Source organism: Neomonachus schauinslandi, chromosome X (assembly GCF_002201575.2).
Source record: "Neomonachus schauinslandi chromosome X, ASM220157v2, whole genome shotgun sequence".
Lineage (NCBI taxonomy): Eukaryota > Metazoa > Chordata > Mammalia > Carnivora > Phocidae > Neomonachus > Neomonachus schauinslandi.
In genome coordinates, this window is record NC_058419.1 from 99661427 (window position 1) to 99676606 (window position 15180).

Sequence of the window (15180 nt, forward strand, 5' to 3'; positions counted from 1 at the left end):
GAGATCTGTAAATCAGGACACATGCTGAGTCCCAGTCTGTCGTCCTGAGTCTTAGCATTGGTTATTTATTTCCCTTCATTATCCAGCATCTACCTACTGGACAAATCAGTTGAGAAGCTTTCCACGATGGCCCTCTGAAAGGAGAAATACACACATTTGGGTAGCTCTTCAATTACCAACAGGCACAGATTGTCTGAGTTTATATGCATATATTTTATTATTATTTCACTTTTGCAAGTCAGATAAATCTGGTATAAATGTAAATCTAACAGTATGGGCTCTAGTGACCAAGTACACTGCCATAATATGTCTTTGGTCTATCAGTAATATCCTGGGTGCAGTGTTGCAAGTGTGGTGACATTCTGCGGTTTGAATTGTTGGCCGAGGCATGGACAATTAGCAGGTCCATATGATGTCCCAACTACTGCAATGGCCCAGTTCCAAAATAACAGCTTCTCTTTGATGATCTGCAGATTTTATGTTTACTTTCATTCCTTGACAAAATGGAATATATATCATACTTCTAAGGTTTTCTTTTGTATATGTTTCTGCAGGGTCTGCTCTTAGGACAGCTATATCAATCAATTGCTGTGCTTTGTTTCTGTTGTTAAATAACCAAATAGCTGCTTCATTAGTCTCTATGTGCTGATTTGTTTCTGTGAGTCTAGTCTGGTTCACTGGCCAATGAGTATGTCTGAGATGTTCTTTATCACACCAGTCTAAGACCTAAATTGTATTGTATCCTTAACAAAACCATTGCATCTCTTATTACCATTCGTATCTGCCAGTAATGCATATTTCACAGGTTGCAACCCTTTTGAAAAGACGAATTCTCCAACGTTGTATGCACAATACATTTTACAAGTCAAATCACACTTCATTAAATTTTTATTGAAGTACAATAGACATAAGGGAAAATGTACATGTTACAAATGTTTAGCTTGGTGGGTTTGCACAAACTAAATACAACTGTGTAAACAGCCCTCAAATCAAGAAAGAGAATAATATCCAGAACTTCTGAAGCATCCGTTATGTCTCTTTCAGTGACTACCAGTCCCACAAGGATAACCACATCCTGACTTCTACAGTCATCTTACTTTTTCCTCTTTTTATACATTATATAAGTGAAATAAAACAGTATGCCCTTGTTTTTGGCTGGCTTCTTTCCCTCAACATTATGTTTGTGAGATTAATACATACTATTGCATAAGTTGTAGATATTTTATTCTTGTTGCTAGGTAGTGTTCTATTGGTAAATATACCACAGTGTATTTATCCATTTTCCAGTAGAGGGGAATTTGGGTAGTTTCCAGTTAGGGGAAGCTTCCAATTTAGTACATGTCTTTTGGCCAATACATGTATGTATTTGTCTTGGATGTATACCTGGGAGTGGAATACCAGTCAAATAATATTTTAAATATACCTGGAAAGTTGACTAAAGAAATCTTATGGTGAATCCTTTTGTAAGGGAAATAATCTCTCCATAATTTCTGCTCTGCAAAATCGATTCTTCCATATGTGTATTTATTTCACAAGGGTTGATACATCTGTTTACTATCTTTCTAGTATTCATCTCTTCATACTTTGTTAATAACAATATGATATTTTATTGTTATTAGCCTCTGTAGCTCAGTAGTTTTAAAATTTGAAAATGCCCATAAAAATATCCTTATCTGAAATATACATATACTCTTCTATATTATGCCATCTCAGATTTAATTAAAAAGACAGACTGAGGCAAAAAGGCATGCCAACAGATTCTCTCTGATCTACAGTTTATTTTAAGAATATTAGAGAAAGAAAGATCATTGATTCTTTTGGCTCACAAGAATCCCCCTCACATACCAACATACCTTTTAATTTATGGATTTTTATCAGATGAGAATATTCTACTAGTAAATATGATATTGAAGATGTTCCATACCAAAAAAATACGGTTGTGGCAGAGGCATTAAATCAGAAACAAAAGATGCCCAGAAAATATTTGTTTGCTTAAAATAGAGATCGTGAAGAATGAGAGGAAAATGAAGAGGGAAATATGCAATTCTTTTTTTAAGTTTTTATTTTAATTCCAATTAGTTAGCATACAGTGTTATATTAGTTCCAGGTGTACAATATAGTAATACAACATTTCCATATATTACCCAGTGCTCATCACTACAAGTGTACTCCTTAATCCCCATCACCTGTTTCACCCATCCCCCCACCCCTTCCCGTCCAGTAACTGTCAGATTGTTCTTTATAATTAAGAGTCTGTTTCTTGCTTTGTCTCTCTTATTTTTTCCCTTTGCTTTTTTCTGTTCCTTAAATCCCATGTATGAGTGAAATCATATGATATTTGTCTTTCTTGACTGATTTATTTCACTTAGCATTATACTCTCTAGATTCATCCATATCATTGCAAATGGCAAGATTTCATTCCTTTTTTTTTTATAGCTGAGTGATATTCCATTGTGTGTGTATATCTATATCTATATCTATATCTATATCTATATCTATATCTATATACATACCTCTTCTTTATCCATTCATCAGTCAATGGACACTTGGGCTGCTTCCATATTTTGGCTATTGTAAATAATGCTACTATAAACATAGGGGTGCATGTATCCCTTTGAATTAGTGTTCTTGTATTCTTTGGGTAAATACCCAGCAGTGCCGTTGCTGGGTCATAAGGGAGTTCTAATTTTAACTTTTTGAGGAACCTCCACACTGTTTTCCAGAGTGGTTGCATCACTCTGCATTCCCACCAATAGTGCGTGAGTGTTCCTTTTTCTCTGTATCTTCTCCCACACCTGTTGTTTCTTATGTTGTTGATTTTAGCCATTCTGACAGGTGTGAGGTGCTATATCAGTGTAGTTTTGATTTGCATTTTCCTGATGATGAGTGATGATGAGCATAATTCTTAAACCAGTGTTCAACTTATGTAAACTTGAAATGCAGTAAAGAGACAGTGACTCCTTGTAAAGAAGAAAGACTCAAGGTCCTGGGCAAGGGTTAACTTTGGAAGTGGCATTTTTACATCATTATAAAAGGGAAGCATGGATAATTAAAATAGTCTACATATACAATTCATTTGACAGACAGTTATTGAAAGTATACCAGGCACCAAGCACTGGGCTGTGCACTAAGGTTTTTTTGTTGTTTTTTTTTTTTAACGAATAGAATTCTAACTTTGACCAGCTTCCCCCAGAAGATGACCTTGAAACAATGACTTGAGTGAAAGTGTTTTACTTGTAAGCTGATCCCAGGAAGTACCAGTAAGAGAGTGACGCAGCAAAAAGGGAAAGAAGCCAATAGTTGAGCCAATTATCGAGCAGGTTATTGCTGTGGGCAATTTGAGTTCAACCCTGATGAGTGAACTCTGGGAGACAGTGAAAAATGCACCTCACCGCTGTCACCCACAAAGGGTAATTATCTTCCAACTCTCATTTATCATTGGCTCATTCATTTGCCAATCCCTTACAGTAAGATTTCCACCACACCAATAAAATTACTTTGTGTATGGTCCTGAGGGAATTCCATGTGGTCAAAGCCAATGGATACTTTTGGCATGGCTTTGGGGAGTCTGACTATTTGGGTCCACGTGTTGGCTCTCCCACTCACTAATTGTATGACCTTATGTCGATTCTTTAATGAAGTCTGTTTCTTCCTCTGTTCAATGAGAAGTAGCAACAACAGCAGCATAAACAATGATACCTACGTCATAAGATCATCATGATGATTAAATGAATTAACACTCATACAGAACTTAAAACCGTGCCTTAAGCAGTGGAGGAATTCAAGTAATGTTAATTATTATGATTTTTATTATCTGGCATGACGTTTATATGGCTTTTAGAAGTGTTAACCACTTTTGGGTTTTTGCAATTCTTTCTTATCCATGTATTTATGAAAGTACACTTTCCAGGCATTCCTCCTACCTCTCTAGCCATTCATTCATCCTATTGGCTACTTTTGCTTCATTCTGTCTTTATGTGTTGTACTTTCCAGGACTTGATCTTTACCCCTGTGTTCTGTTCAATCTACATACCCTGTCAATGAGAATGCATTCACATTGAGGTCTTCATTACTTCTCTGTAGTAATTTCTAATCCTGGATTCCTCTCTCTCCCCAGATACATGGCTTTGCCATCGCACCTTCAGTCCATGTGACTAAAATGATAATCCTTTGTAGATGATCCTCAAAGCCTCCCACTGAATAGGTCCAAGATTGAACTCATTATCTTTTCCCTGGAACTGTTCATCTTTATTCTTTGGGTAGATAGCAAATAACAGTTTTATCTAACAGGCACCAAGCAGAAGCCAGGAAATCTGTCTTGACTCCTTTGTTTCCCCACAGCTTAGCCTAATGCCTGGTATCTAGTAGATGGTAAATAAAATGGTGACTGTCAGGCTGGATGAATGGATTCATGGGTAGGGGTACTTGGAGGGGTAGATGGATTATTGAGTGAGTCTGTAGCTCGTAATTTTATTTAGTTAAGTATTATCTGATGGATCATGTACAGTTGAAGGTCAGGGATGAGAAAGCATGCCCTTAGTGGGATGAACCAGTTTTCCTTGCTACATTACATACACATGACCCCTTTGGGTTGAAAACTTTTACCGTTGTGACTGAACAAGCATTCAAATGGTATATTTGTCTGAAATAATGATCTGGGCTATGAACGTTTCCTCCTTTTTCCACAATGAAGAGATACATAAACATACAATAGGAAGAACTATCTTAATTTTTTTCTCCTATGATGGCCTTTTTAAATACAAGATTATGTCTACACTGTTGAAATAAACTATAAGATGTATGAAATACTCGCTGGCATGAATGCAAATGGTTTACCATGTTTATATCAAAAATACTAAGCATTTTAAAAAGTTTGCTAGCATAATGTCACTAATCAAGGCTGATTAATGCAAAAACAAATTGGAATCAGAGACTTTTTTAGGAAAGCCAATTTTGTTATTTTCATATACATGTAGTATATAAAAATAGGCTAAGAAAAAAATAGTGCCAACTATGCATAATAAAGTAGCCGGCCATGATAAGTTGAAAAAGTGGTTTGTAATTGGAATATCAGTTATTTCTATGACTGATGGAGAATTATTTCAGAATATGTAAAGACATATTTTAAACAGCTTTCTTATAATAGCATTTACACTATTAATTTTGTAAACTAAAGATTAAACAGAAGACTAATTAATAACTGTAAATCTCACCTATAGTAGGTGTCGCACTACCCTGTGAGGCAATAACAATGAAACAAAGAAACAAAAAAGAAGGGTGCTCAGAGATTATAGAGAGAGACTGACATTTGTTTTAACACGTGTTAACCTAAATTGGAATATAATATGCTGACTGGTTTTGCAACACCAAGCAAATACCCAAAGAGAAATGAACCCAATAAAAACAGTCGTTTATGATGAGCGCCACTCACCTGGTTTTACCTATTCTAGGTACCAGATTCTTGATTTCATGTCACAATCACTAGTCTTCTAGGGTTTGTCTAGTTCTCATGCTTATTCACAGAAAATCTCAAGTACTTCTTTAGCTCCTAAGTTATCTTAACTTTATGGGGACAACAATAGAGTTAATTAAGAAGGACTAAACTTAACATCATGAAGGACAATTTTACAGTACTGTGCTGTGTACATTTTATTTATCTATCCAAAGCTCCTCTTGGCCCTTCTCCTCTTTGGTCTCTACTCTGAGGGGCTGATGTGTGTCATCACTGGGCTCCCGTGCCCTCTGGCTTCCAGTTGGTTTACCCACCAGGGAGACTTGGTAGGAGAGAGAGGACAAAGTGAGATCAGAATATTTATTCTCCTGGTTCCTTCTGGTGAAGTTGCCTCAGGCCAATGGTGTCCCTTGGCAAAAGTTACTGCACTTCTCAAGGTGGTTTCTCCTCATGATGCTCAGCTTCTGGCGACTTTCCCCTCCCCCAATTTCCTGGCTCTCAATGTAGTAACGGCGCCACTGCCACAAGGCCCAATTTCTTGTATTATCCTGTATAATTATAAAATTATAACCATGGATTAAAATTTAATGATTTTTAATGTAAATTTATTAAAAGAAAACTATGTTTAAGCTGAAATGAACAGTAGACTTTCCAGCCAAAGTAGAGATTAGAGGAAAACTGATGGCTACTATCAACCTTAAAATTAATTGTGTTTAATTCAGAAATCTTTGGTGATTTTCCTACACCCGGATTATGTTGTAATTTGTTCCTTTATAAATAAATCTCTTGGATTATCCAGGCCAGATCACAGAGGAAAATGTATGTCAAGCTAAAATATTCCAGAGGACAGTGGGGAGACATTGAAGGGTTTAAATAAGGGAGTGGGGCGATCAGATTTGTATTAATTATTACTCTCTCTGTAGTGTGAAAATTACATTACAAAACAGAGACTTGAGACAAGACGGGCTGTAGAGTCTACTGCAGACATGTAGGCAAAAAATGATAGAGCTTTGCAGTGGGAATATGTGAAAAGTGGGAGGAGTTCTGTATGAGAGAACTTAGTATCCAATTATATATAGGATTCATTGAGACCTCAGGAAAAATCTAGAATGTCTGTCAGGTTTTGCTTAAGGGATAAAGTTGATAGGGGTTTTATTGCTTATTTTCCAGGACATTATTTCTATTTTATGAAATCAGCTTAAAGAAAAGATAATGTGGTCCTTAAAAGAAAAAAACAATGTGGTCATGTTTATTTTTAACATAACTAAAATAAAGTACTTCAGAGCAGAATTCATAGGGCAGCTCCATCTTTGACTCACAATGATACCAAAAAATGGCCTCAGTATAAGCCTGTCTTACTTACAGAATATAACCAGTATGAATTCTTAGATATTGTTACAAGACATTTCCAGTAGGCCTACCTGCTCTTGGGTTGCCCCAGAAGAAGACCAGAGCATGTGGTTTATTTGGGAGTTGAGGGAGTGAGCAAGTAAGAAAGGCAGGGCAGTCAATAAAGGATGGTGCATTATCAAGCAGGTTACTCCTGTGAGCCACCGGAGCTTCATCCCACTAGGAGAACTCTGGAACCCTTGTAAAATAAGTGCTCCCCAGTGAAGTGAATAAATGCTCCCTGGCATGAAGGGGGCTAAAATATTCACACCCTGATATGTGCCATCAGCCCTTGGTTACAGGCTGCTCCTGGGAGGGGGGGGTGGAGGGAATCATTGATTCACTGGTATGTCTAGCCTGCCACTTAGGTGGCAAAACAGATTCTTTGTGGCACCACAAATCCTTCAATGAATGAATTGCCAAGGATAGTATCAGAAGTCAGGTTGTTGGGCACTGAAGTGGTAAGGGCAAGGGGATTCAGGCATTCTGCTCTAGTACTTTTCTAAAAGATTATTCATATTTGGCTCTGGGGATTGAGAATAGACACAGTTAAATTTTTACATACACTACTGATGTTCTAGGTCACCTTGAGGAAGATAACCTCATGTTTGCCATTGGAAAAAGTAAGGAATTCTATTGTCCATTATCCTAGCTGTAACACAATGAACAATTTTTTTAAATAAATAATATATAAAGTGAGATCATCTTTGAAGGTTAAATTTCAGATGTCTTCTCCAGGCTAGCATTTACTCCTATATATTCATTTTTCCTTCTATTCCAGTTGAAAGAATTCAGAATCAGTGGGATGAAGTACAGGAACACCTTCAGAACCGGAGGCAGCAGTTGAATGAAATGTTAAAGGATTCAACACAATGGCTGGAAGCTAAAGAAGAGGCTGAGCAGGTGTTGGGACAGGCCAGAGCCAAGCTTGAGTCATGGAAGGAGGCTCCCTACACAATGGATGCAATCCAAAAGAAAATCACAGAAACCAAGGTTGGTGTCATAGATATGTTCCTAAAATAAAATACCAGTTATACTGGATAAAATTATAACCATGGATTAAAATTTAATTATTTTTAATGTAAATTTATTAAAAGAAAACTATGTTTAAGCTGAAATGAACAGTAGACTTTTCAGCCAAAGTAGAGATTAGAGGAAAACTGATGGCTAATATCAATCTTAAAATTAATTTTGTTTAATCCAGATATCATAGGCTGGTTTTCACATTACACCATCTTTTGAGATCACTTCATAGTTGATATACATAATTGTGTGGTAGCGTAAAGTCAGTCATTTGGGATTAATTCCTTCCTAGAAAAAGTAATGGGTCTGTTCCTTTCTAAGTAGGGCCCTGAATGGAGAAGGGGGAAGGAGTGTAAGGATAAGGCAAGGATAAGGGGTCTTCTCACTTTCTTCTCCAGGTCTTTGACCTTCAGACCAATTTCTCTACTTCTTTCTCTTCCTTCTCTTCTTCTTCTTTTCCCCCAAAACTCCATCATATATCTGTCCCCTTCAGAGTCTAGAACTCGTTGTGATAAAAGAAAGGGAAAAGAAAAAGGAAAAAATACTTGTTTACTGACTATGTTTTATCAAGCATCATGCCTGGTGCCTTACATGCTTTTAATTCTTTCAAACCTCATATTTATGGATCAGTTGGGAAAGACCTTAAATGCTAAGTGGAGAAGTAACACAGTGAGAACTTGATTAGATTGAATTTTTTATTAAAACCCTCTATAGATTTTTTTTTCTGGTGTAAAAAGGCCTTCTGCTAAACAATTGTCTGAATCACAAATGAGCTATGTCATCTAAGAAAAAAGACCTTATATTGTGGTTTTCTTGGATGAAGTGACTTCCATTTCTCAATGAGTCAGTGTTTAGGCTGTGCTGAGCTACATGGCATATGTATTTATGCTAGGTTTATTTGGAAAACATAAACCCTGAAATCTCAATAGTTTAATATAATAAAGATGAATTCCCTGGTTGTATCATACTCCAGTGGAGGTTGAAGAGCCCTTCCTGGGAGCTCTCTCATAAATAGCGACTTGAGGAATCCAGGCTTCTCTGATTTTGTGATACTATTAACTCATGGCTGACCACAGTCACTGCAAGAGAGTAAGAGAGAATGTGGCCAGGGTGCCTGGGTGGCTCAGTTGGTTGAGCGACTGCCTTCGGCTCAGGTCATGATCCTGGAGTCCCTGGATCGAGTCCCGCATCGGGCTCCCTGCTCGGCAGGGAGTCTGCTTCTCCCTCTGACCCTCCCCCCTCTCATGTGCTCTCTCTCTCTCATTCTCTCTGTCTCAAATAAATAAATAAAATCTTTAAAAAAAAAAAAAAGAGAATGTGGCCAGTTTATCCATGGGGTTCTATGGATAGGCCTGGAGATTATGTACATCACTTCCACCCACCTCCCGTTGACCAGAACGTGTTCCCAATTTAACATAAGGAAGAGTAAATAGCAATAGTGAGCAAATGAGCTTTTAGCCAGCCTCGGCCGTAGCTACTCCAAAGGACCTGCGTTGCTATGAGGACAAGATTTTTGTTCATATGACAAGAATGTTAGAAAGTGACATAGGATTTTACAGACTCATCATTGCCTCTGTTGGAAGCAGTTATTTCTTTCACAAGAGACTTGTTGCCACTAGGATTTTCTCCTTTGGATTAACATAGAAGGCATAGGAATTTCTTTTTTCTTTTTTTAAGATTTTATTTATTTATTTGACAGAGACAGAGATAGTGAGAGCAGGAACACAAGCAGGGGGAGTGGGAGAGGGAGAAGCAGTGCCCCCTCCCCGAGCAGGGAGCCCGATGTGGGACTCAATCCCAGGACCCTGGGATCATGACCCAAGCCAAAGGCAGATGCTCAACGACTGAGCCACCCAGGCACCCGGCATAGGAATTTCTAATGATGATGTTCCCAATTCCTCAGTTTGACTATAGGAAAGATAGAATTCATGCAGCTGTTCTTGAAGGCTCTGGTCTTATCCATAAGGTACTCAGTATGTTATGCCATTTCTTTTTACTGTCCAAAAACAGGATTCTATGAATCTAGCAGATCTTAGAAGAAAGTGATTAACTGGTGGAGAGGAATTAACAGGGGAAAAGAGTTTGGGCTGGACCCTTGAGTTAGAAGAAGGGAAGGAGGGATGAGAGGCATTTGTGATAAATTTGATAAGGGCAAGAAGACTCTGCAAGCTGGCACATGAGAAATCTTAAAACCTGTAAGAATCTTAAAGTGATGGCAAGAATGATTAGGGTTTTATAGCCCTTAGAAAAGCAAGGGGCTTTTAATAAGAGATGAAAAGAAGGGCAAAAGAAAATATGAAAGGATAAAACGAAACAATTTCATCATCAAAACAAGTCGTATGTTTTAAACACCTAAAACAAAGACAAGATGGTATTATAATTGCTATCCTTGTCAAACTTTCAAAATAAAAAAATTGGTTTTCAATTGTCAGTCTAAAACTACATCATAAAAATGGCTTAGCCATTATCTATAGAAACTCATGTTTTTGTGTTATATGTTAGGAATTCAACTATATATATATAGCTGCACTTTCAGTGTATGTTCATTATATAAAGACCAAAACTGTAATTTTCCCATCCATTTCCTAAATGGTTATGTTAAAGCTAAAAGTAATCCTAATGCTAACATTTAGCAAGTACTTGCCAATTGTCAAAAATTGTGCTAATCATTTTACATATATTGGCTTGTTTCACCCTCTCAGGAATCTTCCATGAAAACTATCATTGTTCACAGTTTACAGGTGAGAAAATTGAAGCCTAGAGAAGTTCAGAAACTCTTAAAAATCATAGAGTTAGGATGTGAATGCATAGCAATCACTCTTGTAGATGACTTCACAGATTTTCTCTTCTACCCATTGTGTTCTGTGTGGCTAAAACAAATCAAGAAAACACTGTGAAGATCAGAAAGGGAGACAACTGTAATTATGAATTGACAAATAAGATCATATTACTGATAAGCCAACAGGTGGGAAATGAAAACGATGAAACAGTATACTGGGGAGAGGTTTTCATATTCTGTTTTACTATGAAAAACTAAGAGATAATTGCAAATTATATCCCCTTTTTTAATGAAACTACAATGTTTAGTTTTTCTAAAAGTTAGGGAGCATATAAAATGGGGATCTGGCCTTTATGTCTAATATGTTATCACTACTGAGTGGTAATAGCTGGCTTATCACTTACAATTTTCTTTTACAAAGAAAGGGTGAAAATAAAGAGGCATTGGATAATTTGAGCAGGATCTCCTTGCTCCGTAAATTCTTTCCGAGTCTCCGTGCCTAAGATTAGCAAAAGAGCTGGTGAGCCTCATAAGGCGATCATCAGGCTGTGTCCATGGAGGTGGAGGTGGAGAGCTGTGATTGAAGCAGCCAGCCTCCCTTGAAGCAGCGTCACTGATGACTACCCTCACCATCACAGTAGTAAGATACTCTTGGAAAAGCTAAACCAGTCATCGCACCTGGACTAAAGAAAAATTCATCTGCAATTCTTATATTTTTATGATTCATCATTGCTCATCTTTGTCTGTAATCTCTTCCATTTCTTATCTATGTATTTTCATTGTCCTCATTATGGAGATAAAATTTTGAATTCTGACTTTAAACTTAGTATCCTTAGATAAATACTTATAGATTATTGCTTTATAACTTTTGATAATTATCATTTTAAATTCCTTACACTATCTCATTAAGTTCTACCCTCAACCATTTCCTTACTGATTGGACATTCAGACAGCCTCCTCCTCTTGGTTAAAAAAAGTAGCAGAGAAAAAAAATGGGGACAACAACAAGCCCGTTGTTGAGGAGAGGAATCAAATCTGAGGTAGCATCCAGGGACAGTCCATCTTGAAAGCATGGTCAGGCTGGAAGGAGATGGCAACAAAAGAGTCTTGATTTATCAAAAGAACAAGCTATAGATAGCCCATCATGTTGATGATTAATGAGCAGGTCATTAAGAGATGCCCATAATATATGTAGTTTCTTTCCTATATAACCCATAATGCGAGGAAGTAGCTGATTCTGGTAACCACACGGCTTCATTTGATCTTCTCCATGGCCCTAGTAAAACAATAATGTTTTTTTGAGATGGAAAGACAGATGTTAGGGAAAAATCATACAGGATTTCCATTTTAATCAAACTCCCTGCCAATAAGCTATGACAGAATCCTATGAGAGATGATGCCATTTAACTTTCATAAGAAGTAAGATGGTGTGACATTGGCACCTAAAATTGCCAGCAACGGTCATCATGGGATTTATTTTATTTGGCAGAATCTTGGTTGACTTCACAACCTGTTCCCCAGGCTATTAAGATTGGTCCAAACTTGGCAATGAATTCTTTGGAAAAATTATTTCTTGATGATTTTAAGCTTTCTTTTCCAGTATCAAGAGAGATTTACCCAGGCTCAGAGTTTTCATTTATTTTTTCCCCTTTCAGCTTTTGAAAGAGAAATTCCTTTTTTGTCTGCTTTGTGATTGCTTTTGTGTCAAATTCAGCATAAAAGCTTTTCAAACGTGACGGCATTAGCTGTTTTGTGCTTGGCTGAGCTAAGAGTACATGAATTCAATACAGAAGTGAAATCTTGTTTGAGCTTAGCTGATCTGGCTCTATAATACTTAAAACTATCTGAGGCGAGAAATCCAATAATTTATCAAATTATTAAATAAACATTTCCAAGGCTGCAAAATATCTGTGTTTTGAAGACATTCTTTAGGGAGCTTGAAAGATAGATATATTGTAATCATGTAATTAATTTAAAAAGTTGAACTTGTTATATATAGTAAATACAGTAGGTGTTCGAGGATCTCAAATTATTTTACTAGGAAAGAAGCTAATGGAGAACTTTTTCAAATATGAAAGTAGAACATTGTACTTTTAATTATTTGGGGGGATGGGTAGTATTAGATCATATCCTTATCTGCCATAAGGATGTGCATAGAAGTGGAAGCTGAATTCTTCTCCCACATATTTTATTTACTTTTTGACTTGCACAAAATTAAATCAGCAAATTGATTCACACTGGTAGTTTGAGGTTTGGATTTCTGATACTGTAATGAAAAACATCAGAAATCTTCTTGCCGGGACCTGTCATTTCTTCATGCATTTTCTTTATTCCCTTTTGTTCTCCCCTAAAGCTTCCACATGATTAAGGAGAAAGAATCAATAACCTAATCATACTTTTCCTCCCAAAGTATGTATGAAGCTATTAAACTTCTCAAAGCATACAACCAGAGTGCTTCCTACATCACTGATAGAGCAGACGAAGTAATGGGCTAGTTTCCCCAGGTACTGCTATACTATATAAATATTTAATGCACAGTCACCAAGACTTGAATAGCATTATGCTCTGATTACACCATATTTTGCCTTGTTTCCTTTTCATAGTTTAACTTATATCATGCTCAAAAATATAATGTAGAAACTCTGTAAACATACTCCTCCATAAAAGCAACAAATTGCAAAAATTGTCAAAATTGCCTTTTCTGAACTCTGGAAATTAACCAAAGGTTGACAGCATTTTATAAACTGCTGAACTTCAGTAAGAACAGCAGGGTTTGGGATTCCTGGGTGGCTCAGTCAGTTAAGCAGCTGCCTTCGGCCAGGGTCGTGGTCCCAGGGTCCTGGGATCCAGTCCCGCATCGGGCTCCTTGCTCAGCGGTGAGCCTGCTTCTCCCTCTCTCCCTCTGCTTGTGCTCTCTCTGTCAAATAAATAAATAAATAAATAAGAACAGCAGGGTTTGAGGCTTTTTAACTTGGCCTATTCTATCACTTTCTCCCAACTCCATAGTAACTTTGAGAATCAGAGCCTTACAGCCATCAGAGAAGGAAGACCAGGATTGGATTTCCTCAGAAAGACACATTTTGTTCCCAGGCTTTATTATTATTTGACCGGTCTTGCAGCTCCCTAGAACAAACCTATACACAAGGCCTTATCATTCATTATTTGACCTGACTTTGCACTAACTCCCAGAAAAAGCCCTATCCCCAGAGTGTCTATCCAAAACAATCAGCAGCATTGTTTAAATAGTAACTGCCTGAGGCTGTGATACCAGTTGAGATAATCATGGTCTAGAGAAAACCTGAAAAGGAAGATCTGGGGAATGAGATATCCTCAGAGGTCTTTGAAAAGCTCTGACATATTCCTGGGGGATCTACAAGCCTACATGCATGTCTTGCCAAATATAGACTATCAATAAAGAGATATAAATTATGAACACGAACCAAATAGAGATTCTGGAGTTAAAAGTATAATAATTAAAATGAAATTTTTACTAGAGGAGCTCAACATCAGATCTGAGCTGGCAGAAGAGTCAGTGAACATGGTCAATTCCTAATCCACACCAAGGAAAAGGGAGAAGAGAAGAATTAAGAAAAACACAGTAAGCAAAAACTGACAGAATTGAGGGGAGAAATAAACAGTTCAACAAGAACAAAGACTTCAGTACCCTACTTTTAATAATGGATAAACTGTACAGAAAATCAACAAGGAAATGGGAGAGTTGGAAAAACAATATGAACTAGCAAGGCCGAACAGTCATGCATAGAACACTCCACTCAGTAATAACAGAGTATACATTCTTCTCAATTGCACATGGACTATTCTCCAGGATAGACCATATGCTAGGTCATAAAATGAGTCTTAATACATTTAAAAGGATTTCAATCATATAATGTACATAATATACATTCTCTAACCATAATTAAATGAAATTAAAAATCAATAACAAAAGTAAATTTGGCAAATTCACAAATATGAGAAAATGATACAGTACATTATTAAACAACCAATAGGTCAAAAAAGAAATCACAGAGGAGACGCAAAAATACTTTGAGATGAATGGATATAAAAACACAATATACTGGAACTTATAAGATGCAACTAATGCATGTTGAGAGCAAAATTTATAGCTATAAATACATGTATTAAAAAAGAAGAATGATCTCAGGGCTCATGGGTGGCTCAGTTGGTTAAGCGACAGACTCTTGATTTCTGCTCAGGTTATGATCTCAGGGTTGTGAGAGGGAGCCCCATGTCAGCTTTGTGCTGGGCATGGAGCCTGCTTAAGATTCTCTCTCTCTCCCTCTGCCTCTCCACCCTACCTCTCTAAAAAAAAAAAAAAAGAAGAAGAAGAAGAAAGATCTCAAATAAGTAACCCAATCTTCTACCTTAAGTAATTAGAAAAAGAAAATTAAACCTAAAGCAAGCAGAAATAAGTAATAAACATTAGAGTGAAATCAATGAAACAGAGGAAATAAAAATGAGAGAAATCAAAAGAATTAAAATTTAGTTATTGAAAAGATCAACAATATTGACAACC

General features: G+C 36.9%; 1 protein-coding gene across 1 annotated transcript in view; it reads left to right on the forward strand.

Moving 5' to 3' along the window:
- Positions 1-15180, forward strand: part of DMD (dystrophin) — a 2077064-nt gene that overhangs the window by 1529269 nt on the left and 532615 nt on the right. Inside the window, exon 53 of the mRNA XM_021677947.1 lies at positions 7623-7834. Within this exon, the coding sequence (XP_021533622.1) occupies positions 7623-7834 (212 nt within the window). The remainder of the gene's footprint in view (positions 1-7622; positions 7835-15180) is intronic.